The sequence below is a fragment of the Oenanthe melanoleuca genome, chromosome 19 (genome assembly GCF_029582105.1).
Source record: "Oenanthe melanoleuca isolate GR-GAL-2019-014 chromosome 19, OMel1.0, whole genome shotgun sequence".
NCBI lineage: Eukaryota > Metazoa > Chordata > Aves > Passeriformes > Muscicapidae > Oenanthe > Oenanthe melanoleuca.
The window spans coordinates 4,201,403-4,228,012 of NC_079352.1; the positions used below are offsets into that span (position 1 = coordinate 4,201,403).

A 26,610-nucleotide genomic window follows, 5' to 3' on the forward strand; every position below is an offset into this window, starting at 1 on the left:
TGGCAGCCACAGCATCCCGGCAGGAAGACGCACGCGGGGCATGCGAACGAGCTTTCCAAAAGTAGAACTTTTATTGACAGCGAGGGAAAACTAAAAACAAAGACAGCCAGAAAGGAGGCAACAACACACAACTAGCCCCCCCTTCCAGGTCCAACCAGTAAGGAGCTGCTCCTAGTCAAATTCCTATTGTAGAGTCTCATAAGAAAATAGCGACAGGTTCATCCACCTGCAACCTCGGAATTGTGAGCCCCAGCCCACGGTTCTCCCCACTGGCCTGGGTGGCTTTGGGAGGAACAGGACCCTGCCAGCCCCTCAGCACTGCAGAGGGGATGGCATTGAAGCCAGGACCTGCATTTCTCTGTGCAAAGAGCTTTGCTTTGTCTCCCGGGTCGCTGCCATTCTTCAGGAGCATTTAGATGCAAAGAAGACCTTTGTTTCCTAAGATCTGCTGTTCCTGCTCATTTCCTAGCAAAGGAGGAGCACTGGGAAGGAACAAAGACTCTGCTTCCATAGAAAATCCCTACTAACAAAGACGGAGAGGGGAGAATGTGTGCAGCAGGAACTTTCCCTCTCAGAAATCTCCCTCCAGTCGCTGGCAATCGCTCAGGAACATCGCATCGAGCTGCTTCTGACACAAGTTATCCACTTTATCCGCCCCTTCCCAGTGCCCTCCCTATCCAATAGCCACAGGGAGGTGCCCCCGATGTCGGTGTGATGTCTTCATGTGGTGCATCCGTAACAAAACCTTATTGTTTAACAACAGAAATCGGCTTCTCTGCCAAACTTCCAGCACACAGAGGGCAACACCAAGCAACAAAGGAAGAAGGAGCATCGACTTCCACCACGCAACTCTGCTCTGAGCAAATCCTAAGGGTAAGGGCAGGGTGCAGGCAGAAAACCTCTGAGCTAGCATTCAGTAAAAACACTATTTATTCACCCCTCTTGGTTACAGCTGGGCAGGGGAAGCAGGTAGAGAGGAGGAGGCCATGCACTCCGGGCTGCTCCATGGTGCTTTATCCCACGTGTCTGTCTCGGGGAAGCTGCCGTAGGCTGGCGCTCTACTTCGCAGTCTGATTAAAAAAAAAAAATAGTCAAAACTAAATAAATATTGTTCCAAAAGAAGCCAGAGGAGAGAGCAAGCCTTTGGTACAACAGCTGCATCTCCAGCAAGACCCCAAGCCGCTGTGCTGGACTCCTGCAGACACAGCTGGGGTTGGCACAGGCTCTGCTGAGCCTGTCACGCATGAAAACATGGAGCAAACAACAACAGGAACTTTGTGAGAACTCTGCTTCGTTTGTCACAACCCCCACGACTTTGCTTTGTGGTCTTGGGACGAGGGGAGGTGACAGTCAGGGTTTGGGAGAATCCAAAGGAAACAGGCTCACTCCAGGGCAATGCACTTTCAGCTCCGTTTGCTTCCCAGTCTTTGGGGTGAAAGCAGAGTGCTGTGCATGTACAAGCACAGACTCCTTTGACCTCATGTTTTGCTTTGCTAAGTTTCCAAGGTGCCTCAAAACCGGAGCCTAGAACGCAGAGGCTGATGCAGTGTTCCTTTCTACGATATATTTTTCTTATATATAGTATATATTTTTAAACCAGCCCTGCCAAGTCTATTCTCTCGCTCAGGTGCACATCACCAAGAGTCATTTCCCACCATCCCACGACGTATAAAACAGGAGTTATGTGTCTAAGGGAAGTCGCTTCCTATTGTTCCCTCTCCTTCCCCCTTCCTAGGAGAAGAGAGCAGAGGTGTCGGGTGTCAGGTCCTATCGATCCATCTCATCCAGGAGAGGCGTGGCGTCCCCAGCGATGGACATGGGCGTGCTCTCGATCATGGGGCTGGGAGAGGGGCGAGGGGTCAACCTCTGCTTCTGTTTCCTCCGCTCAGCCTCCTTCTCCTGCAGCCACTGCTCGGCCATCTTGCCCCAGTCGATGGCAGCATGGGTGTTGGTCCTGCAAGGACAAAGGGACAACGTGAGATGCGACAGGAAAACTTCCCTGCCCTCCCTCCCCGCAGAGGAATTAACCTCATCATGCTGCTTCCACAAAAATCTAGAAAATCAATGGAGACAGGACATGGATATGAGCACCCAGAGCTACTCACTTTGGCTGCTGCCTCTGCCTGGAGCTGGATGATGGCTGCGACTGGGAGGACTGGGGTGTGGTGTTGGCCTGGAGCTGGTACTGGGGTGTGGTGATGGGCTGGCTGGGAGTAGTGTAGGAGTAGCTGGGGGTCATCAGAGGGGTGGCCACCGGCTGCTGGGCTGGAGTCGTGAATACCTGTGGAGAGCAGAGGCTGTCAGGGGACAGAGCGTGGACTCTGCCAGGCTGGGGGGGCTCTGCACTGCCCTGCTCGCCCAGGAGGGTGCCCACCCTCACTCTGCATGCCCCCAGCCCTGCTGAGCACAGCACATTGGCTCCCCTGAGAGCTGGGCCAGCACAGCCTGATCTCCTTGTTTGGCCCAAGGGGAGACGCTCGAGACAAGCAGCGCAAGAGACACTTGGGGCAAGCCAGCAGCAATGAGATCCTGCAGTGGGCACGAAGAACAGGTAAATTCTTCCCCTGCAGGCTGCAGAGAAGGTGCAGCAGCTCCCAAGATGGCTGTGTCCCACACCCCAAGCCAGCAGGCTGCTTGTCCCATCAAGAGCTTAGTGCCTTTGCCTCCCGGTGTTCACCTCCCTTTTCTTCAGATGTCTTGATGATTAATACATCAGGTTATCCACAGTCCCTGCCTATCCTCAGCTCAGCATTTACTGTGCCAAACTTCCTGAAAGCCTCCCAAGGTGCTCTAAAGGAGGATCACTTCTCCCTGCAAGCCTTGTCTTGCAGCATCTCTTCTTTGGGTGCAACAGCTGGGTGTGTTTTTTGCACCCAGGCTCCTCAGTCCTTCTGCAGCTGGAATTTGCCTCGGTGTCAGCTGAGAGCTTGCAGAGTGGGCTGGGAGCAGGCACACATGAAGAAAGGCTTCAGCATAAGCCAAAACTGTCCAATTCCATCTTACTCCCTGCAAAGCCCCTGGGTGCTGGGTCAGGCTGAGGTGTTCCCCACCGGTGCAGCTTGGAGATTAGCGCTGAGCTGAAAAGCCCTGCAAACTCAGCGCATACTTTCCCAGCTAATCTCCTCCACTGGCAGCTCACGTTGCCAATTCCGGGGCACAATCAGAAGGTTGTGTGCCCTCACTGCTGGATCCCCCCTCTCCACCCTGCCACATTCCTTGGGGGGGCAGACCAGTTTGCTCCTTGCTCCAACTCCCCCCGGAGCAGGGCTTTGTTACACGCCTCATTTCTCCAGTCACGGGAGGCAAAAGGAGACCTGGTTCAAGAATCCAGCCTGTGCAGCACCACAGGGACAAAACTAAGACTTGGGCACCCCAGGCAATGAGGGGTTCCTTAGCTCCCAGTGGTTTCTAGCTGCAAGGAGAAGCCAGCAGAAATTTAAGTGACACCTACGTGGTACGCGCTGCTGCCGCCTCCGCTGCCTCCGTAGCCGTACTGGCTGGAGCCCCACTGTGCTGGGGTGGCATTTGGGTTCTGTCCCTGGCCTGTCACTGCAGCAATGGCACTGAACATCTGGGAGGTCATGTTCTGTGGTAGAGCATTCACTGCACGTGTCAGGTCTGCAAGAGAGACACGCTGCATTAGGAGAAGTGGAGCCTGGAGGAGCAGCTCACATCCCAATTCCAAGTGGGAATTGCAACTGCAAATTCCAACTGCACTGACCTGCCAGGTTGATGTTAGCTGGGGTAGCATTAATGGAGGCTGGAGTCCTGGTCCGACTGCTACTGCTGGGGGTGATACCTGTGTAAAATGCCAACAAAAGGGAGATTAATTCTCCTGGAAGAGCAGCCATTGGTCTGAAACTCAGGAATTGAAAAAAAAAAATAAAAAAAGGAGTCAACAGTTGTCCCGGCACAATGGTTTGCTACCAGGGAATGGTGTGTGCTGGGCTGTACGGTGAGGGAGACAAAGGAGAGGAAAGGGACTGGTCCAGACACTGCTGCACAGCCCACTTGATGAAAGATTAACTCTCTCAGGAGAGCCCTCAGTGTGTCAGTCCATGGAGCCAAACATTTCAAGCATTGCTTGGAAACTTCCCACATATAGAAAAATCCTAGGATGCATTTTCAGGACAAAAAAGTCAGAACTGTCCTTTAATAACTGTCCCTGATATTGTGTGATAAACAAAGGGCTGAGACACTGAAGTTTAGGCTGCTCACCTGGAACAGGGTCCTGATAGTGATCCTTAAACCATCGGAAAAGTCCATTCACAGTTGGGAAGACTTGGCCCCGGTAGCGGAATCCCTCTGGTGTCACTGTCACATACTCTATCCTGGGAGGAGCAGGGAGAGCATGAGACATCACAGGCTGTTTCAGTCACTCACTGACAGGTCACACTCAGAACAGCCATGGGCCAAAATGACAGGCAATGGCTGTACTCATAAAGAACAGATAGATCCACCCAAGACACTTTATCTTCAATAAAGTTAAATCACAATTGCTTCAGACTACTCTGCCTTTCCATGAAAAATCCATCATTCCCTGCCTACACTCCCACAACACCCACAGCACAGGGCAGTGCTGCCTGTGGCAGCCAGATGGTTAAGAAACATGGGAGTTTCCTGGGTGAGATTTACTGTTAGAATTAGGTCCTCCACTGTCAGGAAGCCAAGTCCTGGCAAAGAGGAGGCATGATTTACAGGGATTTTCACAGAGCTGGAAGAAAAACTGGCAGCTGAGGTTTGGTACTGGCAGTACTCAGTGCAGATGCTGGGCTTGCCTCTCACTTACCTTGGTTTGCCTCGAGGCTGATATCCCAAGAGGAATTTACCAGGTAGATCTTTACAGGCACTAATAAAGTATGGAATAAATGTTGGCTTCTCTTTCTTGGTCTTTATCAGGAGCTCTTCCAGCTTCTAATTAGAGAGAGAAAAAAGATAAATGCTCCAGGGAAGCCCACATTTTCAGCAGCACACAGAGCCCATGGATATCTTCCTAAGAAGTTACCACATCCTGGGATTGTCTCACCTTCTTGTCTCCACCATTGCAGTCCTGGTAGTATTTGTGGTTCAACAGGTCTCTGGCAAAGGAAGCCATTGGCTGGACATAACGAGCAACAATTTCATCCAGGTCTTCAAACTCCTTTGAACAAAAACAGTTAAAGAAGTATTTAGGGTGCATTTGGTCAAACACTGTGCACAGCAAGCCTTGAGAAAAAAAAAAGACAAGTATTGTCTAAAGATCCAGAGAATGTATGGGAAGTTACTCTCCAAGAATGTGAAAGCAGCTACAAGGACAGAAGCAGCTATAAGGACAGAAGGGCTGTATCAACCTGTAAAACAAGTCCTTCCCCTTCCTGCTGTGCAGGGCTTTACCTCTGTGTTAATCCAGAGCACGGAGCCCAGGCTGAAGGCATTCTCCTTGCCCTCTTCCCGGACATCCACGTGCTGGTAAATGCCATCATTGACCTTCCAGGTGACAGTCAGATGATTCTCCCCTTTGCTGCTTGGCCGAATAATCACATCCCCTTGGTCCATGGTCTCCATCATCTTCTCTGCTTGCTTGAAGCTGATGTTGTGGAATGATGGGTGAGCAATTACCCTCTTGATGTACGCTGGGGAACAAAGGGAACATTCAGCCTTCCAAGAGGAACTGCTTTAATGCAACTGTATCTAATTGTGCTGATTGTCCTGAAGCAGCCTGGGAAGGCTGGAATTACACAGGAGAGAGAAATTAAGAGAACTCACTTGTCCTCTGCTGCTTTCTTTTCATGTCTTCTTCCTGTTTGTGATCTGCTGCCTCAGAGTCGAAGTCATAGTAGGTATCTTTGGGCAGTTTCCACTCATTGTTCTTGTCCATCAGGTCTGAGGTCCTGCAGGTCAGGTCTGCACTGAATTTCTCGATGTCAATCTTCATGATGCGGCAGTGGACAGTCATTCCCACCTGCAAAGGAGGCCAAGGCCAAGGTGAGCAGCAGGTTTGGCAGATACACCAGAATCCCTGTGCTACAGAACAATCCATGTGGGATCTGCTAGCACTGAGGAGGTACAAATCACTTCAGCTACTTCAGACTGATACAACCTTTAAAAGTGATCTTTTGACATGAACTGAAAGTCAACTGATCCCAAAAATGACCAAAATCAAATAGATTAAGGGAAAAAGTTCTCCAGCACATCTATTACCTATTACCCACACCACATGGAAAACTGAACGTCTGGAGGGGGAGGACAATCACCTTTTCTGTTTCAAATATCTTTCACAATGGCAGCAGCAAAACTGGACTTCAAGATGTGTAAGAAACCAGTTAAGTGTGTTCAGAAGCAGACACCCAAAGGACTGCTCTAATAAAATGTGAGGCAGAAAATCCCCCCACAAAAACTGCAATGTCTTAGTTCAGTTCATCATGATGAAGTTAATTAATAACTCTTTAAAGAAATGCTGAGACCTCTGAGCTTACAGGATTATCCATCACCTGCATGGACTGTTGGGGACCCAAAAAGACAGCAAAGATGTTAAACCACTATTTTATTATGTGATAAAAAGGTGTTATTCCATTTCTTTCAGAACCCCAATCCCTGTCCTGAGCAGGACCAGTAACTCTGGCCTCCACAAATTAAAGGAGATGGAAGAAGAAGCTATAAGAGGAAAAATTACTCTTGCCTGTCTAAAAGCAGTTCTCTGAACTCTTTACAAAGTCAGAAACAAAGGGCAGCTCTGCATTAGAATGCCTTCTGGTCTCCTAAACCCAGACTCCAGCCAGATGACAATAAATCCTCCTGCAGCACAACATGTTAACTGATTAACAGGGTCCCACCAGCTGCCAAGGGAGATTTGCACTGTGGGACAAGGACACTAACCAGAACCTGAACTTCCTGCTGATTTAAAGTCCTTACATGAAAATTAGGTTGGAAAAGTCACTTAAGAACAGTGTTATTAACCAAACTCTGAATCTTTGGTATTGGCTCCAGGTTCTTCCAGCTCTAACTGGGAGTGTGAAAATCCACTGCTTTCATACCTTCACCCTTTCTTCTGGCCTCTTGACCACCTTGTCACTAAGAAATTTTGTTGGGATGAAGCCAGCAACACCATTATCCAGACGTGTCTTCACTCCAATGGCCTGACCTGGGCAGGAACCGCTGTCAAAATGGTTCCAAACCTTGAGCAAGGCAAAAGTAAATAAATCATTCAGCGTGGAAACAAAACAGCCCCAGCAGTTCATACTCAAAACAAGCTGTGTCAGCAAAGTGGTGCAGCCAGCAGAGACTTGTGGAAGGGCAGGGGACAGAAGACTTCAAAAAATGCTACCCAGTAATGCAATCCTCCTCCTCCAGTTCTGCTCAGCTTATGGGACATTGCAAGCAGGAAGGTCAGGACATTTTTAGACCCTGAACACCAGCCTGTAGCCAGGGCTGGTCTCTAATGAACACTATAGGGGTTTAAAGGCACGGATTACCCAGGCTGGAATTCACAGTGTTTAGAAGGAACCTAAAGTACAGCTGCATTAAGCAGCAGGTGGTCCAGATAAGTTCTTAAAATTGAGAAGGTGGCAGAGCCTTCTGTTCTCAGTGTCACAGGCAATTTCTCTGCATAATATACAATCCCAGACCACAAACAAGAACACTTTATATATCTACAAAGAACTGGTCAGCTTAGTCCCAGGTCCATTTCACTCTAAAAGCCATAATGTAGCCATAAAAGACTTGTCAAATCTATACTGCAGCAATTAGTCAGAAGTGCAACAGATTTTATTTACAGCCAAAGGCCACATTAGGCTGGGATCCTGGGGCACTGCGGACACAATCTTGGTTCTGATACCTTGCCTCCCAAGAACCCTACACAACACTCCTGCTGATAGCAGGCTCCTGAAAAAGCAGGCCTGTCAGGAGAAGCAGCCCCACCTCACTGAGCTCTGGGAAGTTGTCCTGCTGGCAGAAAGGGCACTGCCAAAGGCCAGTTTCATCGTTCCGTATCGCCTGGTCGTAGCTCTCTCCCTGTGGGCGCCTGTGGGCAATCCCAGTCACATTGCAGATGATCATTTTACCTGTGGGGTGATGGAAGAGGGGAAAGAAAGAATGAAAAACTGCAGAGCTGGGCAGTTCCCTCCATCCAAGGTTGTTATTCATGCATGAAGGTGTTAGGAGGCCACCTAAGTACTTGAAAAGCTGCTTCACACTCCACCTCAGCACTGTCCCAGCACCACACTCACTCAGATCCCTTTGCCCCACCTTCACACATCCTGTGTCAACTTAGGAGGACAGAGACCAGGGATGTACCTATGTAAAATGTCTCTGGAGTTTCTTTGGTCAGCATATTGAAGACCTCCTCTGTGTTGGGAGAACGGTAGGGGGTTCTCAGGTCCTTGTATCTGCAGCTTAGCTCAGCTCGAATGTCATACAAAGTGATGTGCTTGTCACCATAGCCCTGTGTGGGATTCAGAGGTTATAGAGGCATGAGCAGCAGGAAGAGGGTCAGTAGGGAATCCGATGTAAGTTTTGGAAGAACTCAATCAACTTATGAAACAGCAAATTTAAAAAAGGGGGAATGCAGCAGGTACCAACAAATGGTGAAACTCGGTCACAGGATGTTGAGGAGGTCAAAAGGACAAACGTATTTAGAAAAAAATTTCAAGGAGAAGAGCTTAAATGGTCTAATTACTGTCCCCTGCCCTAAGTGTAAGCATTTGTTCCTGCAAGCATTTACTACATGCCATTGTCAGACACTGACTGCTCATCATGGCTGTTTATACATTTTACAACAGCACAGCTAATGCCCAGCTCCTAAAAAGGATAAAGCTATAAAACATGAGACTCTCAGCAGGGCAGCAGAGCTTCCCCTCTGTTTCTCAGCACCAGGAACCCTCAATGCACCTGTCTTTCCAGCTCTTCAGCAAAGGCATCAAGATCCAGGTCTTTCAGACGCTCGGGGTTTTCCAGGATCTCCTCCAGAGCTCCTGCAGGATTTGCATCCTCAGCTGACTCATCGTATTCCAGGGCATCCACTGCCATTTTCCTTGCCCATTCATAGGTTTCAGGATGGACCCTAGAGCCATCTAGGACTTCAATGTAGGAATCAGTGCTGAAATAAAACCAGTGTTCAGATCAGGGCTTTGAGCTGCTCCAGCTGTTCCAGCAGCTCAGTGATCAAGCACATTGTTGAGCACTACTGCTGCCTTCCATGGAACAAAGTACTCCAAAAAGGACACTATGAATTATTCATTGCTAAACCAACAGGAGCCAAGGCAAGACCTGGCAAACTGCAGTCTGCAGCTCCAAAGACACAGCCAGGTATTTTGGATGCTGGGTGGATTTGATCCCTGCATACTACAGCTGCTCTATGAGCACAGAGTTCTCTGCAGTTTCTCTCCTCACACAAATTCAGCGTTGCCATTGAGCTGTTTGGATGTGCCACACTTTGCCCCCAGCATCTCTGGGATTTGTATCCTGCAAGAATCAAGGGAACTAGAGGGGTTGGATCACTCAACATAGGGATTCAGCCAGGTGTTCTCACATTGCTTTTCAAAGACAAAAAATCCTGGAGAAAGCACGTTTCTAGTAAGTCACTGTTTGTGCAAAGCAGTCAGTCAGGTTCATAAACAAGGTTACAGCTGTCCTCAAAATACCTCTTGTGCAGTTACCAGTAACTTAATGCTCTATAAACTTCCCAGTATTGCTACTGGTTTAAGAGGAAGCCAAATTGCTGAGTTATTTCTCAAGTTTAAAACTTTAGAAAAATAAAATACTGTTGGAAGGACCAGGCAGACGCTAAGCTGAAGTGCCCATAGGTTACTGATGACTGCATAACAACTATTTTAGGGAACAATTGGTTTTAGTTTAGTTCCTCTTGACCACACAGGGTCCTTCACACCAGAACAAGCCATATAATTAATTTTCTTCAGTTAACACTGCTGCTGTGAAAGTTTAGCTACCTGTAAGAATCAGATTAATAACCAGCAATACCAGAGGGGCCACACAGAAACTCTGGGAAACACTGACTCAGGGAAGGTCAGCCTGTCACTTACACTGACTCCACACCCCATAGGACATCAAACACAACCCAATACCCACCTATCACCCAGTGATGCTGTGTCAATTTTGATGAAGCCAGCACAGTTGATAAACACTTTGGGTCCCATGTGACACATTGTAACCAGCTGGGTCCTGTTCTCCAGACGGGTGTTGTTTTGTTTTAAGATCTACAGAGAGAGGCAAGAATATAAACCTTGAGAGTCAAGAGTATAAACCCTGATATTCAAGGTTTGTGTTCAGAGGTTGTGGACTTCCTATTCCTGGAATTGTTCAAGGCCAGGTTGGATGGGGCTCTGAGTAACCTGCTTTAGTGGAAGATGCCTGTGGCTATGGTCAGGGGTTAGAATTACATGAGCTTTAAGGTCCCTTCCAACCCAAATTGTTTCTGTCTTGGAAACAAGCAGAGGATTCATACTGCAGTGTTTAAAGCATCTGACACACGCCCATGACAACTCTTAAGTTGTTGCTTCCTGCCAGAGTCTCAACATTGTGTGAAAGATGATGAATCCACATCATCACGGCTCCAGCTCTCAGGAGAAGTGCTGGCTTTTTGCCTCGTGTTTTCTACACTGTGGAGGTGTCTTGACACTCTGACAGCACATCCATTCCTGTGGGTTTGGGAGCTGGCTGGGATTGATGGATCTGCTGAGCTGTTTGGGTCTCTCAAGGACACAAGTCCATGAGCAGCTTTGGGGCGAGGCACAGCGAGATAAAAACACATCAACAGAGCTGTCAGCTGCACTTGGCACCCGGGACCCTGCGTCACCTCCTGAGCACTCACAGAGTGCTGGGGATGTGCTGGTTTTGTAGGCAGGCCCTGAAGCCTCCTTACCTTCAGCAGGTGAGTGCCTTTGCGTGGTCCCAGGCCACACACATACTGCAGCAAAGCCTGGCTGTGGGGGTGAGCAATGGCCCTGTTCACATCCACCCCCACCTCGTTCACACGGTTGATGAATTCGCAGTAGAGCGCGTTCAGCAGCTCCTCCTTCACCACGTGCTCCTGGCAGAGAGAAGAGGTGTTAGCCCTGGAAAAGATGGATCTGTGCAACCCTCTGCCACAAGCCAAACACAACACACTGGCTTCCCAGGAGCTGTGTTGCACCTTGGAGTTACCCCTGAGAACAGCCTAAAGGCTGAGAAAGAACCCAAAAAGAAAAAAAAAAAGAAAAAAAAAAAAAAGGAAGGTGCTGTGTAGCCTGAATATGGCACAGAACAGGCAGAACTTGCACAAGTTTGATTTGGAAACCTTTTCTTTGAAAGCAATACTCTCACAGAGCGCTTTCTCTTGCAGAGAAGGATCTTTCATGGCAAGGAAAATTTACCTGCAGAGGGTGGAGTTTCAGGCAGAGAATGTCCTCGTCAGAGCTGCAGACCTGGGCAAACTCTATGAGGGGGTCCTGGATGCGGCGAGCGAGGGACACGGCCTGACGCAGCAGAGGGGGGTAGTCCCGGAATTCATTCTGCAACAGAATCAGGGAAAACCCTTGTGGTGCTTTCACACTTTGTACCACAGACAGCAAAGACACGTCAGACAGGGACTGCAGCAAGGAAGCACTTGGTGCTCAGGGCAAAGAAAGCTGAGGTGAAAGGCTCCCAGGAGCTCTTATGCAATTAGTAATGGAACAATCTCTCTCATTTCTGACTACATCAATATCTACTTTGTGCATCTGCTGGTGCTGATCTCTTCAGGGAAGCCTAAGATGTTTTGCCTTGATCCAAAGATCAGTACGTGACTGTCCAGATGGAACACGAGACAGAGGATGATGCAAGGCCAGCACAACAAATGGAGGATGACACAGCATGAATGAGCAAGAGAATAAGGGAGAGCTGGAGTAGCAGAAGGTTCACCTCAGACTTCTTGCTGTTCATGTAGAGGATGGCCAGTTCATTATCCACCAGCTCCACTCCGATTGAGGACAGCTGCTGCCCTTGGTCCAGCTCATGAACAATTCTCTTTACATCCTCCATCAGCATCTGAGCATCCCTAGGGAGAGAGAGCCAAGAGGACTGAGGGGAGAGCACAGAGCTGGGTCCTGGAAACAGTGAAATGCAGACAGGCTCAAGGAAAGCACTACAAAGAGACTGGGAAGTGGAAGCAGCACAAAGACTGACCTGTTCTCGCCTGCAATTGTCACCACATGAGGCTTCTTGTTTAGGAGGAATTTTTTCAATGTTTCAATATCCTGGGCCTGGAAATGAAAGTAGAAAATCAGAGTAGAAAAGCTAGAGGGTTTCTATTCTGAGCTACCTACATTCATGTCAGTAACAGCTGCACCAAAACTCACCTTCTTTTCTCTCTCCTCCTCACGCCAGGCATTCCTTCTCTTTGTGAAGTGTGGCAATCGGAGGAAATCTGTCACCTCACCCTCTCCATTAACAAGGGCACAAAACACAGGGTGGTCCCTGTCAAACAAAGATCACTCAGACATGGAGGACTGCTAAAGCTGGACATGCATCCAGACACCGCTCCCTCCCTCCTACCTGGCTGATGAAAACGCAATGCCCAGTACCCGGATCCCTTTCCCTTGGTTTTCATCCATGAAATCATCGTCTTCCTCCACTTGCTGATCCGGCCTGTATGCAGCAACCTTCAGCCAGTTGTACAGCTTGCGGCTGCAAGCCTGGGAGAGCAGAAAAAAGACAATGAGGAGTGAGAAAATCCACTGCAGGGGCATTGGCATAACCCTCCTCTGGAGGGAAAGTTGAACCAGACTCAATCCCTGCCTCATCCTCCTCCCCAAGAACTGTCAGTAGTTATCCCCAGAACACTGTAGGGCTGCCAGTGTCTGCAAGCCCAGCTCTGCCTCAAACCTGTGCCTCATCTCACCTTGAGGACATATTCCTTGGCCTCCACTAAGAGCTTGTTCTTTAATTCTTTGGCCATCTGCACATAGAGGAACTGGTTGAGGGAGCGCTCGATGGCCATGGTGCGCTGCCGATTCCACTCCTGCACCTGGTGACTGAACTCATCCCGGTAATAGAACTGCTTGATTTCCTCAAAGTATGTCTGGTCACTGCCATAACTGCAAGAAAGGAGGAGATACAGAAAGGCTCCAGACACCTGCATGGACACCATCACTGGCAGATTTCTGCACATCTCAGATTCGGGTAGATGCTTGGAAAAATTAGGGAAGAGCCCATTCTCCCATCAAATGCTCTTTTAGCTGCTGAAGTGATGCTGTAGACAGATCACAGCCAATCCAGCACACCCACACTGCAGAGTGTGGCGACTCAGATGTGCAGGGAAGGGACTAAGCTGGTTGGGAAACAAGTGTCATCTTCCATAAAAATCCCAAGTTTTCAGAGTTTGCTTTCAAGTGAGTAAGACAGATGTCTACTAAAGATGATAAAAAAAATGCAAGACCCTGAGAGGCTGCTTGATTTTGAGGTGCAGGAAACTAGCAGGCCATAACTTTCAGACATAGTTTGGGTTACAGAGGTGCTCTAACAGCACTGCACGAATGAACTCTGCCAAGTCAAGGATGGCACAGCCAGTGGAACTCACCCCTCCACTCCTTTCATGTCAATGCTGATATCTATGGTGAGCAGTGCCTCATCCTCTGCCAGGCTCATTTTCAGGAACTGGTCGTCTCTCAGCTCCTTCACAGGCTTGTTCTTCATGTATTTAAAGGAATAGGCATAGTGGGCTTCATCAATATCCTGGGAAAGGAGAGACAGTCAGCATGCACACAGGGCATTAATGAAGAAAAATCCATCTGTATGCCACAGCAGACAATGGTTTTTATTCAATACCCCCTCAGCCCTATGCCTGCCAGTCTACACTTCCTTCTCCAGCAGGACATAGTGGAATTGCTTCCCAGTCCCAGAAAAACAGAGACTGTTTCAATAACTGAAGGCAACATCTTATCTGGTAAAATTCCGAGACTAAAAATGCAGCATGCTGCTGAGCTGGGCTCTGCAACAGCCCAGCCTCAGTGCTGCTCAGAGGTTTATTCAGAATTGCCATTGACATGGGAGAACAAGCATTTGTACATTATTTAGATCCTTCCCTGAACTGACCCACAGAGTCAGAGCTCCCTTCCTTACCTTCTTCCCTTTTTTGGTTGGTGAAATGTTGATTTTAGCTCGTTCTTGGAAAGTCTGTCTCAGGACCTGTCTGACCAAGGGCTCCCTGGCGATCTGCAAAGCCACCATGTACCGAGCTCCCTCCAGCACTGCTTCCGGGCTTGGGAATTGACTACAAGCAAAAAGGCAACGTGTAGGCTTGGAAAAATGTGCCCAGATGATCTCACTTGTGTTACATCCACAGTAACTCCACAAAGCCCCCTTCCCACACTGACCTACACACATAATCCTTGGCCAGCTCCAGGGGCTCTGCAGGGAACTGCTCTGTCTCGTGACGCTGGTAACTGTCTCGGAGGTTCTCTCCAAACTGCTCAGGTGTCAGACCAAATTTCTTAGCCAAGCCATCTGGTAAAAGAAAAAAACAAACAAAAAACTCCAATGAGGACAAGGGTATTATAGCTAATAGAGAGCAAAACTACCAGTCTTTCTTCCAGAGGTGAGTCACAGCCCCTTGCAGAGCTCAGCAGGACAGAGCAGAGCCTTACCCAGCCCAGCTGCCTGGCAGATGGTGTACATATCCCTTCGGGAAGCCTGCTTCAGCTCAGGCCCCTTCTGCTCATCATCCTCTGCATCCTCCCCTTCACCTGCAGGAAGGATACATTAGAGAGGCATCCAGACAGCTAGAGTGTGTCAGAAGCACAATAAAGAGATTAAACACAACCTACAGTATGCAACAGCGCCCCTAAATCCCATAAAGGCATCTCAAAGGTCACAGTGGCCTTAAAATTATTCGGGGTTGGAAAAACATCCTGGAAACACTGTCTTCAGTGTCATCCTTGTAGTTTTAATAGGACTATTTCTGGATTGCACCTTAGAACATACATGTAGTTTGCTGATGCCACCCCTGCCACAAGGGGTGGCATTCACAGTCCATTGGAAAGCACCTTGTGTGGCAAACCTTAAACATTTTCAAAGGTGCCTGAAAGACCTGGAACTAACTTGAGATAGAATGACCAGCAGAGATGCTTTCTGCAAACACATGGGCTTTTCACCAAACTTTCTTCCTATTCTTTCAAATCAGGATTTTCAAGCAGCCCACAAGGAGAAAACTATCAAAAGTGGGGAGACAAACCTTCCTCCTCTTCACCATCCTCCCGGATTCGCTTTTGCTTTTTGCGAGCAGCCTTGGCAGCATTCTGCATCTTGGGAATGTCTCTCCCATAGTACAGCAGAAAGTGATTGTACACGTCCTTCAGCTCGTCCATGGACTGCACGTCCTTCAGCCTACAGAAAGCCAGCATGTTACACCCTGCCTGCAGGTAGGTCATGCTCAGAGCACTCAAGGAACCTGCTCTGACTCAGGTCAGGCAGAAGAGGAGCCCTTGAATTCATCTCCCAAAAGAAGTTTAAATATTTCTCATTATTGGCTTTGCAGGTACTCTGCAGCAGCCAGAGCGCCTGTGCTGTTTGGGCAAGTCAGTGGATATTTTAAGTCATTTTGGAATGAATATTGAAGTCCTGGCACCCTACCTCTCCATGTCAGTAGTATCCAAGGCCCTTATTCCATCAGCCAAGGGCTTGTCTGGGTCAGCAGAGATTTGCTCATATTGGTAGGCCTGCATCTTCTCAAACAGTCGTGTCAGGTTCTGCTTGCGGATCTTCAGCTGGGTCCACTGACACAAGAACAAAAGAATTGCAGTGAAACACCCCATTGCAGCGTGTGATCTGCCTCCTCCCAAGCCAAACAGAGACTTCCAGGATTTTGGGATATTTGTCATATAAAAATGATCATTAAAATCTTCATCCACAGCCAAAGCCAAATGTGGCAGGCAGCAGGTCTCATCTCAGAGATGTATTATATTAACAGAAAAAACCAAAATCCAGGTTTGGATCTGACAGTAGAGAAGCAACCACTGCTGGCAGGAAATATCACACAGAAGGAACTCAGAGAAAGGGAAGGATTTTTTAGAATCTTATTTTGTCAGACATCCCTTTACTACCATACAACAGCAAAAATACAAAAAGACTTGGGTAAAAACCCCAAACATGGCCAAAACAAACTGCTGAAAGTATCAGGCTAGGTAGGAGGACTAATGTTGAAAGGACAATCAGCAATGAAAATATTCCTCACCTTCTCATCCCATTGCCAGACCCTCCACAGGTCATTGATGTGCAGCTCTGGCTCCACATACTCCTTTCTGTAGAAGGCGATGAACGGGACCTGGGTCAGAAATGAGACTCATCACCCCTGTGCAGGGGACTGGGCTATTCCTGGCAGCCAGGAGCCCAAACAGAACTCTTGTTCCATGTGGACAAGATGGGAAAACTCTTACTCCACCAAAGAATACACCACACAAGCCAAAAAACTTCTGCAACATCAGGCAACACCTCAAGAGAACAGACTGGATACACTGAGCAAGGCTCAAGAGAAATTCCCCAACCTCATTCAGCCTCAATTTGTCCAGAATCAGGGAAAGAGAGTGACAGCAGCTCTGTCAAACAAGTCTTAAAAAACTGCATTGCCACAGCTCACATAAGATGAGTTGCAGTTCCCAATGGGGCACCATTTCATCAAAAGAGAGGCAATCAGGGATGGTATCTCAGCCCCTTCTATGTGTTCTAAATGTTTCCAGCAGTCCTGCTAATCCTGTCAGAAAAAGGAGACAGACTTTGGTAATGAAGAAAAGTTGCAAATTACCTCAAAATGCTGATTTCTCATGAAATTCAGGGCTTCTTTAATCTTCTGGATGGTGCTGGGCCCCTTGCGGCTGAAGCTGCTGGCTTGTCCACGGTCAAGGTAGTCAGAACTTTCCTGAAAAGGAGAAACACAGAGTGTTCACTCTGTGCCAGAGCTGATCCCCTGAAAGAGCAGCCACAGTTTAAGGCTGAGAAATTGTGGTTCTTTCAACTTCTCTTTGCTCTGTTTCATGGATGCAAAAATGAAGACACACACGTCAAATGACCTGCTCAAAACCAGAAATGGAAGTGGCACCATATTCCTATCAGCAGACCCCTGGAACAAGCCCCAGGCATAGTCCTTTACCTGCAAGGAGATGGTGGGTGTTGCAAATGCATTCCTATAAATCCAGTCAGCTTCCTCCTCCAGCTCATCATCTTCAGCACTCTTCACTGGGATGGATCTCAGCTGGGAAGAGACGACACCATGAGTAGAGGCATGTGCAACACCAGGGCTTGTACTGCCATGTTTCCAAGAAGACTGGAAATTATTGTTTTGAGCTGCAGGTTGCCTCTGGAGACCCCCAGCTATGGGGTGCCAAGGATTGTCTGCACCTTCTGAGCACACAAGAAATTTCATCAGCTGTGCACTAGATAAAGGCAGCTACAATCCTGTGGAGAGGCCTGTGATGATGCAAAGTCTGCTGTGAAAATCAAGTGAGGATATCTCCACTTCCTATCAGACTTCCAAATTTTCTGCAGTTACATCCTCTGCTCCAACCTATCTTTGCCTTGATACCACTTTTGTCGCTGCAGCCACAGAGTAACAAATTATAAAGCAGCTCCAAAATCTCTCTTGGGCACTCAGTCTCAGACACTTCTCTTTCAGAGGTGCTGCTCTAGTCACCACTGACATCCATGGAGATGACAACATGTATGAACAGGTCACCTAAATCCAGAAGATACCAGACAGAATTTCCTTCTGTGGCACAGACTGGCATGGGGAGAAAAGGTCCTTGGGAAAACATCTCATTTCACAGAGAAGGGTAATAAATGTCTGCACAGAATCACACTAACATACACTAAAGGGAGATGATTTTCCAGTGAAAATCTGAATATAATATAAAATTAAAACAAAAATATATGAGATACCAGAAGGATTCCTCTCAGCACAAGCAGCACTTTGTGTTGAGAGCAGTGTAAGTCTCGTCACCTTAAGTAAAATCAGTTATGTGTTGACTGGCATACAGGTAAATTAGAAACCTTCCCATGTCTTCTCTGGCACTGCATCTTGCCCTCCACAAGTCCAGCTGAAGGGATTCCTAACATCATCCAGCACAAAGCCATCTCAGCAGAACTGCACTTCAGCAGTGCAACACTGGCACCCAGTGGCCACAGGGATGCTGTGACTGGAGCTAAACCCAGATTTACTACAACCACTCCCATGCCACTGCTATGTTTCAATGCAGTTTTAGCCTGTACATTTGACAAGTGGGGAAAAAGATATTCCAAAACCCATCCAGCAGCTTGCCAGCCTGCAGGTCCCAGGCCTGGGAGCCAAACTGCTTTCTGCCTGCAGAGCTGCAGCCCCTTTGCCTCACCTGGAATCTCTCAGGCATGTCTGTCATGCGGATCTCATTGTCCTGGTCTGTGAGGTGGCTGCTCTCCAGCTCACTGGGCTCGTACATCTCGAAGATGCTGCGGCGACTGACGCGTTTCTTGGTCGTTTTTTTGGGCCGCACGCGCGTCTCCCCTTCGGTTTCCTCATCCTCATACTCATACTCCTCCTCCATCTCCTCATCGTACTCATTGTACTTCTCAAACTCATCGTAGTCAAAGTCCACACCAAAGATTTCCTGGGCTTCCTGCAAAGCACTGAAAAAAAAAAAAAAATTTTTCACAGATCATCTTTACAGTCACAGAGAGGAGGCTGGGGCACTGTCTAAGTTTTAGTTTTCCACCCAGGCTAAAAAATCATGGACAGGTACAAACTCTGAGCTTTACTGCAAAATATTTCTCTTAAGGACCTGGTCTTGGTATCCCTTTAAAAAAATCTAGGGGAAAAAAGGAATCACATATTTCAGAAATCACACGCTAAAAGCTCTGTGTCTAAATTTACCAGGTTTCTTCTGGGAAAAAGACCAGCAGTATTAAACCACAAGCTGAATCACTCTGCAGTAGCAAGATCCAAATAAGCTGAGCACTATTTTCAAGGCTCCAGGCCAACTTCCAATCAATACTTACGCATCTGTGTATCCTGGAAGCTTCTTCCTCCATTTTGGCTTCTTCAGAGGTTGTCCATCATCATCCACAATGAAGTCATCAATGTCTGGACATTGAGAAACAATTCAGTGGTCAGGGAACTCAGATACAGAACTGCTACCTCTGACAAAGCTCAGCCAGTGCAACTATGTGCCTCCAGCACAGACTTAGGCTGCTGCTGGCTGTCAGTCTGCCCAGCTCCCCACAGCTTCTCCTACAGCAATCTCACACAGTCCAGGAGCCTGAACCACAGTAACAAGCTGGAACAAACTTCCAGACAAACTTCCAGGCAAAGCTATTTGAGTTGCAGTTCAGTGCACTGAAAATACAGTCAGGAAAGGCTTGGCTGCTTTGGACAATAGAAAGAACTCTTGAAACTTTTTTGGTAAGGTAGCAGTGAGAGGCTAATGCTGAAGGGGTAGGGCAAGCATGCACTGTGCTATGAGGTACTAAACAGTGCCTTGAGTGCCTTCCTCTGCAGCATTTTCATTTTTGAGGCAGCTTAGGGGAGGTGTTCAAGACTTCAGTGCATATAACGTGCTCCTGCACAAAGTGGTTCAGACAGACAATCAAAACCTGCCACCCAGAAACATTTAATTCTAAGGATTGTATTAATCAGACCAACAAGAGCTTCACCATGACAGGGTCATAGCCTTTTGGATACTTTCAGCTCACAGAAAGTCTGAACTTTGTTCCTGTGCTTTAATCCTAGGACAAATGTTGGATGTAACTGAACACCCACACTCACCAGATTCATCTTCTTCCTCCTCCTCTTCCTCTTCCTGTGGAGCAACAGGAACTTCCACAGCCTCTCCTCCTTCCTCGCCTTCACCATCCTGAAAGATCTCTTCAGCAATGGCTTCCTTCTCATGTTCTTCCTTTCCATAATCCTCTGCTTCATCATCCTCATCATCAGACATTTTTCGCACACGCCTGAATTTTTGCTGCAAGGACAATTCCTTGTTAGTGCTCACAATCACTGGCTCAGCACTGCACTTCCTTTACAGGCATCTGGGAGAGAGCAGGATGGAGCCCAGCACAGCACAGGCACACAGGGGAGAAGAGCCACCCCCTCAGGAGTCATTTGCATGCTGTCACCACCAGTGCTGGCCTGGTTGATGTGACTCTAATGTTTCAGAAAGAGCTTTAGAGCCCAGAACAGCCTGTGCTGACCTTGAGGTATGCAGCACACAGGAATGGAAGATGAGACTGTCCTGAAGAGGTGGAAAGGGAGGAGCACAGGAGAATTTAGGAACCAGAAAAAATTTTTGCAAACTCTGGGAAGCCAGGTCCCAGTTGATTGGGCAGGGAGAGATCCTGCTTCCTTCAAGCACTCAGCTCTCCCTTTCCCAGAGGGTAGGAGCTGACGGGAGGCACTGTCTGCCCACACCAGTCTGGAGCCCACCCTCCTCTGTGCTCACCACACCAATAACAGCAGCACACAACTCACTCTTTTGACTTTAACGCCCAAGTTTTCTTCAATGAGGTCAAAGTCATCATCCTCCAGGCGGTCATCAAAAGCTAAAGAAGACAGCAGAACTAAGTTAGACTCTCCCTTTCCTAATCTGGGAATGCACTAAGTCCAGAAGGGTACAGCTTAGCCAGCTCATGCAGACCAGGGCACAGGGTACTCTCTGCCAGCATTACACCGTGTCACAAAACTTACTGCGCTTTCTCTTTTTGTGGCCAACATCATCCTCAGAGTCTCCAGAGTCACTGCCCTCCTCCTCTTCTTCCTCATCATCATCATCGTTAATGAATCCTTTCAGGTTCCCCTGCTCATCCTGATCATCGAGGTTCAGCTCCTCCTCTTCCTCATCTGGGATGGAGAGCAGCACATGTTAGACACTTATTGGTTATCCACTGAGATCTGGCTCTGAGCAGGCAGCATCTTCCTTCGCACCATCCACACAGAGTTTGAACTGAACACTCTGACTGACACAGAAGCCAGCCAGCTGCTCCTGCCAGATCCCCACTTCTTGTCTCATACTCTCTCTGCAGAGGGAACAGGTGGAGTGGTCACACTGGGAGAATTCCTCTGCTTTTACCATTTACTATCAAACTGTGTGACTGCAAGTCCCATGGGGGTGCAGCAGCGTATTTTTTATTGCCAATTATAAAAACCACTTGGAGGAAGGGAAGCACTCAAACAGCTGATATTATTGACTACAGATGGCCCAGCTATTATAGCACAGTTATTGCTCCATCTGCAGAGCCATGGGATGCAGAATAGAACAGCAATGAACACAGACAATTCAGCAAACTCACCATCCTCATCTTCCTCTACAAACTTCTTGGTTACTCTGGGTACAACCTCCCCATCCTGGTTGTACTCTTCCTCTGACTCCTCTGCTTCGCTCTCCACAAAGTCAGACATGGCTGCAGTCTCTCACACAGCAGCTGGGGAAAGAGGAAACATCCCTGGCATCAGCTGAGCAAGCAGAACACAAGCATTTCCCCCTTCAGGTTTTGGAAAGAAGGCAGCTAAAGCAAAAAGAATTTCAAAATTAGCTACAGAGGCCCAGAATTACCCAGTATCCACCTTGCCTGGACATCCCTGTCACCAGAGATTAGGCAGGAGAAGGGAGCAGCCAGGAGCTGCCAGCTCCTGCCAACCCGTGTCTGGGTGAGGAGGGCAGGAGCTGTCACAGCAACACTCCCGGCTGGAACGCGCACACAGCCAGGGCCTCCATCCCATCCACGCCCTCCCACGCGCCGGGAAGGCTCCCACTGATGCTGCACGGTGTCAGGCACACAGCCCAACTCATTAGGATCTTAATATGATTAATGCTCACTCAGTCAACGAAGCCAGGGTGACCCTGAAAAGGGCCTTGACTGAGGCACGATCGCTGGCTGCGAGTGAGACTCTGCAGAGCCCACTGAGCAACTGGAGAGAGGTCTGGGGGTCCTGGCTTGGGGCAGGGGGTTTGTGGCTCCCCACAAGCCAGAGCCACAGCCAGGATGTTCCATGCCAGGGGCCTCCATCCAGAGTTGAGGAAGCAACAAGAAAACTACAAACACAGTGCATTTTCTATATCCAGAACCTTTTGTTTGATGCTTCTCCCAGGTGGGGTTTCTGGAAAAAACATAAATCAAGCTTGGCACAAAAGAAAGCGTTTGCCAAGTTCTGTCTCTCTGAGCCTTCCACTTCTGGTGGTCACAAACTCACTGATATTTTTGAAATTTTCAAAGGAAGTTTTTTTTTTACCTCTTTTTTTACATGCATCAAAACAACTGAACCTTACAAGAGTCAGCTATGAGGAAAACCAAATCAACTCCTCAAATGGCTGTGAGGATGAAAACGCCAGCCCAGGAAGAAGTACAGGCCTTTGAGAAGGAGCAGTACAAAAAGCAGTTCAGAGGTGTCAGATCTTAAGCCAAAACCTCCATGTTAAATTACATCTGATGTAATTCAACACACAAACATGCAAAAACAACAAAGAAAAAAAAAAAGATGAGAAAAAATTCCATATTAGGGAATGATACCTTAAACAAACATTTCAAAATATTCCCACAATCATTTCCCTACTGCAAACAACCCAGTGAAGGAAATCAGTCCCATACGGGACAACCTGATCAAGGCTTTGCCATGACACTTCTTGTGTGCAGGATTTCTTGTTCTGGCCTGAGATCCACACATCTGCTGCACAAACACAACAGCTCGGAGCAAAACAGAGACTTAGTGCTCAGTTAAGAGTTAAAAGGTCCAAGGTTGATCTTGGATGATCTTTTAAGTCTTAAAATACGAGCAACTCACAAGAAACGTGTCATCCGTATCTCATTATAGAAAAGCCACAACAAAGATGAGGGGAGGACCTCTGCCAGATTTCAGACACGAGTGGAAAGCAGCTCTCACTCCTTGGCTGCAGAATATGTGGCTGTGGCCAACTTCTATGCAGGATGCTCCAGACAAGACTACTGCTCTGCATCCACACAGGACGTGACATTTTAGAAGTCAAACACATGTATTTAAGCATCCCTCTCAGAAACAATGCCTCAGAGGGCAGCACTGATGCCAGTTAAACGTGTGTTCCTGATGCAATGCCACTGATGAATTTTGTGTGACTACACATAATAGAGAAACAAGGATTATGTTTTCCTGTGTATGAATATTCTGTCAACTTCGCACTTTATCACCAATCCTCCTGCTCCAGATATTCACCAGGGTGTTTTAACACACAAAAACCTGCTGGCTGAGTGGCTTTTCCTAGAGCATTCCCAAATCCAATAACCTTATCTCCTGCCCATGATCAATACAAACCCATCTCATCAAAGCACCACATCTAATTTTACCATTTTCTGCCAGTGAAGTATTTAGCTCACGATTCCAACTTTCTTCCTCATCACTTACTCTAAAATTTCCTGGCAATTTCATTCCATGTCAATTCAAATTTGCTTGGACACAGGGAACAAATAGGACATGAGAAAACCATCTTATTTAATGATCCAGCTAAGCAGGCTCCACACAAGCCAACCACCCACAACTCCAAGTGCTTTTAGCTTCAGCTGAAATTCACCTCAGGACAGCAGGGATGTCACTGAGCACGGAAAGCAGAAGCAAGAAGTTAAATCATATACGAGTTAAAGGTGCCTCTTCCCTCTGTGTCAGGGAGGTCTTAATTTAAGGCAATTTAAAACAAAATAAGCCTGGGAAGTGGTGCAGAGGCAGAACTTTGTGTAGTCCCACAGGGAAAGACCTGAGGAGGGTTTAAAGACTCTGGACCAAGGAGTGTTGGGCCAGCCCAGCTGTTTTGATCAGGAATGTCTGCACTTTGCTCAGCTCAAGGGCACAGTGGCACTGATCCAGAGTCCACAAGCTCCTTTTAACTGGGACCATTGAGTTCTGATCAGGTCAGGCCCAAGATGGACATGGGCTGCAGACTCTGTGAGGTGAGGCAGGGCTTTTAGAACAAGTGCTGCTTTGTGAGAACCTGAGGATTTCAGAAATCATCCACACAGCCAGGTATCTGCTGGTTACTCACAACACTGGGAACAGAGAAGTCCCCAAGAGCTTCACCTGAGCAGGTGTGGGGTGAGAGAAAGCAGAAACATCTGACATTCCCCCAGCTACAGCGATGCCACCAAAGGCAGGAAACCTCAGTGGTGTTCAGAGAATAACCAAGCACTGCTCTCAGAGCAAGATATATTTATTATTCAGCAATCAACCTCAGGATAGTAGTATGAATACACAAACCAACAAAGCCAGGTGCTCATCTTGGCTTTAGGACAGCATGGGTGCAGCAAAGGCAGTCCTTGACTTCTCCCTATCCTTTGTGGAAGAAACTACATCAATCCCACACTTGTTTTGTGGGGTTTTTTTTGGGGGAAAAGAGGGCTTGGGCAGGGATGGTTCTAACCGCTGCCACTTCATGATTCAACTCACAGTCCATTTAGGATCACACAGATCCAGGGAACCACACTGCCAAAGCCACCACTGAACATCTCGGTCAGTTCTCATGGCCACATTTCAAAGGGTCAAACTGCAGAGAATTCAGAAAGCTCTGTGAAAATAAGAGAGCTGGGGAATTCAAAATGCAGAGCCTAAGGAAGCCAAATCTATTAATTTTGTCAAATAAATGCTCCTGAAATTAATTTTAGCACAGTCCAAGTACATCCACACGAGTCCAAGAATGACAACAAATTTCTGACTAGGAAAAGCCCAAATGAACTGCAAAGACAACACTACCCTTTCACCCCCTCAAGCTCTCAGTGAATTTCTCAGTGAAATCAATACGTTTTCTTAAAACAGAAAAAAAAAAGCAAGCCATGGTTGAGCTGGAATGTGTGGATTTAACACTAATAACTAAGCAATGGTCTTCAGGCTGTGTCCCACCACAGAATTCAAACAAAATCATCTTGGCATCTTTTAATTTGGAGCTTATGAGGCTAACAGAAACATCCCTGTGAAGCACTGCAAGGCACTCACACCATGAGAAATTACCCTCACGGGCACCTCAATGCTGAGCTCTTCGTCACAGACATTTCTTGGTATCCACATGGACTTCTGATGGCTACTGGGGCCTGCCAGCCCTGACATTAGCAATATATCATTTTATATTTAGCTTTTACAGCTGTTTCACAGATTTCTGAAGTCTGCACATCTAAACCTGACACTCCCACCCTGCTCAGTGGGAGGAACACAGAGAGAAGTGATGACTGGGGACCAACGATGGGGAAAGTCCAGGCAGCCACCACAGCTCAGGAACTTCCCATACCTGCTTTGTTGGTTTTAAGACTCCTGCTGGTCCCACCACCCCTGATGCTATCAGCTGGCAGCACGTCCTGTGGCAGGGTGACACATTTAATAGCATGTTGTGTGAAAAAGCTCTTCCGCCTGTTTATTTTAGCCCTGCTGCATCATAATTTCCGGCCAGGAACAGAAAACTGACACTCCCCCCTCGCTTTCTCTGACCTGCCCATGACTTCATGCACCTGGACCACATCTCCTGTCAGCAAGCTTCTCCCCTAAGGTGAAGACACGAACGCTTTGCTTGCCCAAAAACCTGCTCTGCTCCTGCCCCTGCCTTTTCCAGCGTCCCCTTTTTGGGATGGTCTAACCAGAATTGCCAGGACACAAACTGACAACCATTTACTTAGCAGCGTAACAATGTTTTCTATTCATTCTCTCCTCCTTTAAACTAATTTAAAAATATTCCTCTTAGGCTACAACGGGGTGTTGAAGTTGTTTTGATAGAAACAATTGTTAAGACACCTACTGCTCTTTCCTGAATAACAAGAGCTGATGCGGAGCCGATTCTGTGGCGTGTTACCTTCCTTACACCTTCTGCCATATTTCATTTACCACACTAGCACTCCCACCCGGTGTCATCTGGTCTCTGCAACTCCCCACCTTTTAGTTAACCTAAATAATTTGGGAGAAATCTTCCTTCTCCACATCGTCGAATTCAGGGAAGAATAAAAAAAGGAGCAGTGGATATGACTGTGAAACTGCACACTAAAACTCCACAATAACCTTACTATGAGCACCAATCGCTTGTCATCTTTCAGTCATTTTTTAAACCCAAAAGGGCTTACCCAGGCTCTTCGCTTTTTAGGGAGCACCTCGCCAGAAGTGTGGAAAGCCTAACGCGGTGGTTTGGGAATCACACCCGCGGAGCAGAGACCCGGGAATCACACCGACAGAGCAGGGGGCTCCAGGACCACCAGTGTGGCGAGAAACGAAGGTCAGAGCCCGTCCCCAGCTCCAAGAAACGCATCCCGGTGCTCCCCAGCCATCGCCTCACAGCCGCAGCTCCCCGCTGCAGCAAGGGGCGGCGGCTGCGGCACCTCCCGGCCCGGCGGAGCCACCCTGGACCCCGGCACCGCCTCGCCCCTCCGGGCCCGGCCCGCCGCCGCCCCGGGAGCCTCCCGTGCCGCCAGCCCCACCCACGGCCACCACCGGGGCGCCCACCGCCGCTTCACGCCCGCAGCGGGGCCCGCGCCGCAGCCCGACACCAACCTCAGGGACGTCCCTGCCGCCTTCACCGGGGCTCCGAGCCGCCGCCCCGCCGGGCCGGGTGTGACGCCCAGACCGGGACCAACGCGGGTTCGCCCTTCTCCCGGTAAGGGACCCTCGTCGCCCGCCACCGCCGCCCCGCCGGGCCCGGCGCGGCCTTACCCGAG

At 48.3% G+C, this 26,610-nt stretch overlaps 1 protein-coding gene across 1 annotated transcript; it reads right to left on the reverse strand.

Moving 5' to 3' along the window:
* Positions 1–41: 41 nt before the first annotated feature.
* On the reverse strand, positions 42–26,534 carry SUPT6H (SPT6 homolog, histone chaperone and transcription elongation factor). The gene is made up of 37 exons (XM_056506435.1): positions 26,447–26,534; positions 21,256–21,387; positions 20,654–20,806; positions 20,438–20,508; positions 19,736–19,931; positions 18,970–19,054; positions 18,327–18,600; positions 17,093–17,194; positions 16,748–16,861; positions 16,181–16,270; positions 15,580–15,722; positions 15,182–15,333; positions 14,595–14,693; positions 14,325–14,454; positions 14,071–14,221; positions 13,529–13,683; positions 12,851–13,046; positions 12,505–12,644; positions 12,309–12,426; positions 12,136–12,212; positions 11,872–12,007; positions 11,346–11,483; positions 10,856–11,023; positions 10,063–10,190; positions 8,866–9,073; positions 8,272–8,419; positions 7,897–8,039; positions 7,014–7,154; positions 5,746–5,941; positions 5,374–5,612; positions 5,027–5,140; positions 4,790–4,914; positions 4,219–4,331; positions 3,722–3,799; positions 3,452–3,618; positions 2,106–2,281; positions 42–1,954 (listed from the first exon to the last, which is right to left on the reverse strand). The coding sequence occupies exons 2-37, from the start codon at positions 21,362–21,364 to the stop codon at positions 1,768–1,770; spliced, it is 5,160 nt and encodes a 1,719-aa protein (XP_056362410.1). The 5' UTR covers positions 21,365–21,387; positions 26,447–26,534; the 3' UTR covers positions 42–1,767.
* Between the last annotated feature and the right edge of the window lie 76 nt (positions 26,535–26,610).

What these genes read in the sequence shown, in the direction of transcription:
- SUPT6H (XM_056506435.1), bottom strand. Translation starts at nt 21,364, where the DNA reads ATGTCTGACTTTGTGGAGAGCGAAGCAGAGGAGTCAGAGGAAGAGTAC. An exon ending in CACCCACCATCTCCTTGCAG is followed by an intron (nt 16,862 to 17,092) that starts GTAAAGGACTAT and finishes TCTCCTTTTCAG; the next exon opens with GAAAGTTCTGACTACCTTGA. An exon ending in TGAGAAATCAGCATTTTGAG is followed by an intron (nt 16,271 to 16,747) that starts GTAATTTGCAAC and finishes TTTCTGACCCAG; the next exon opens with GTCCCGTTCATCGCCTTCTA.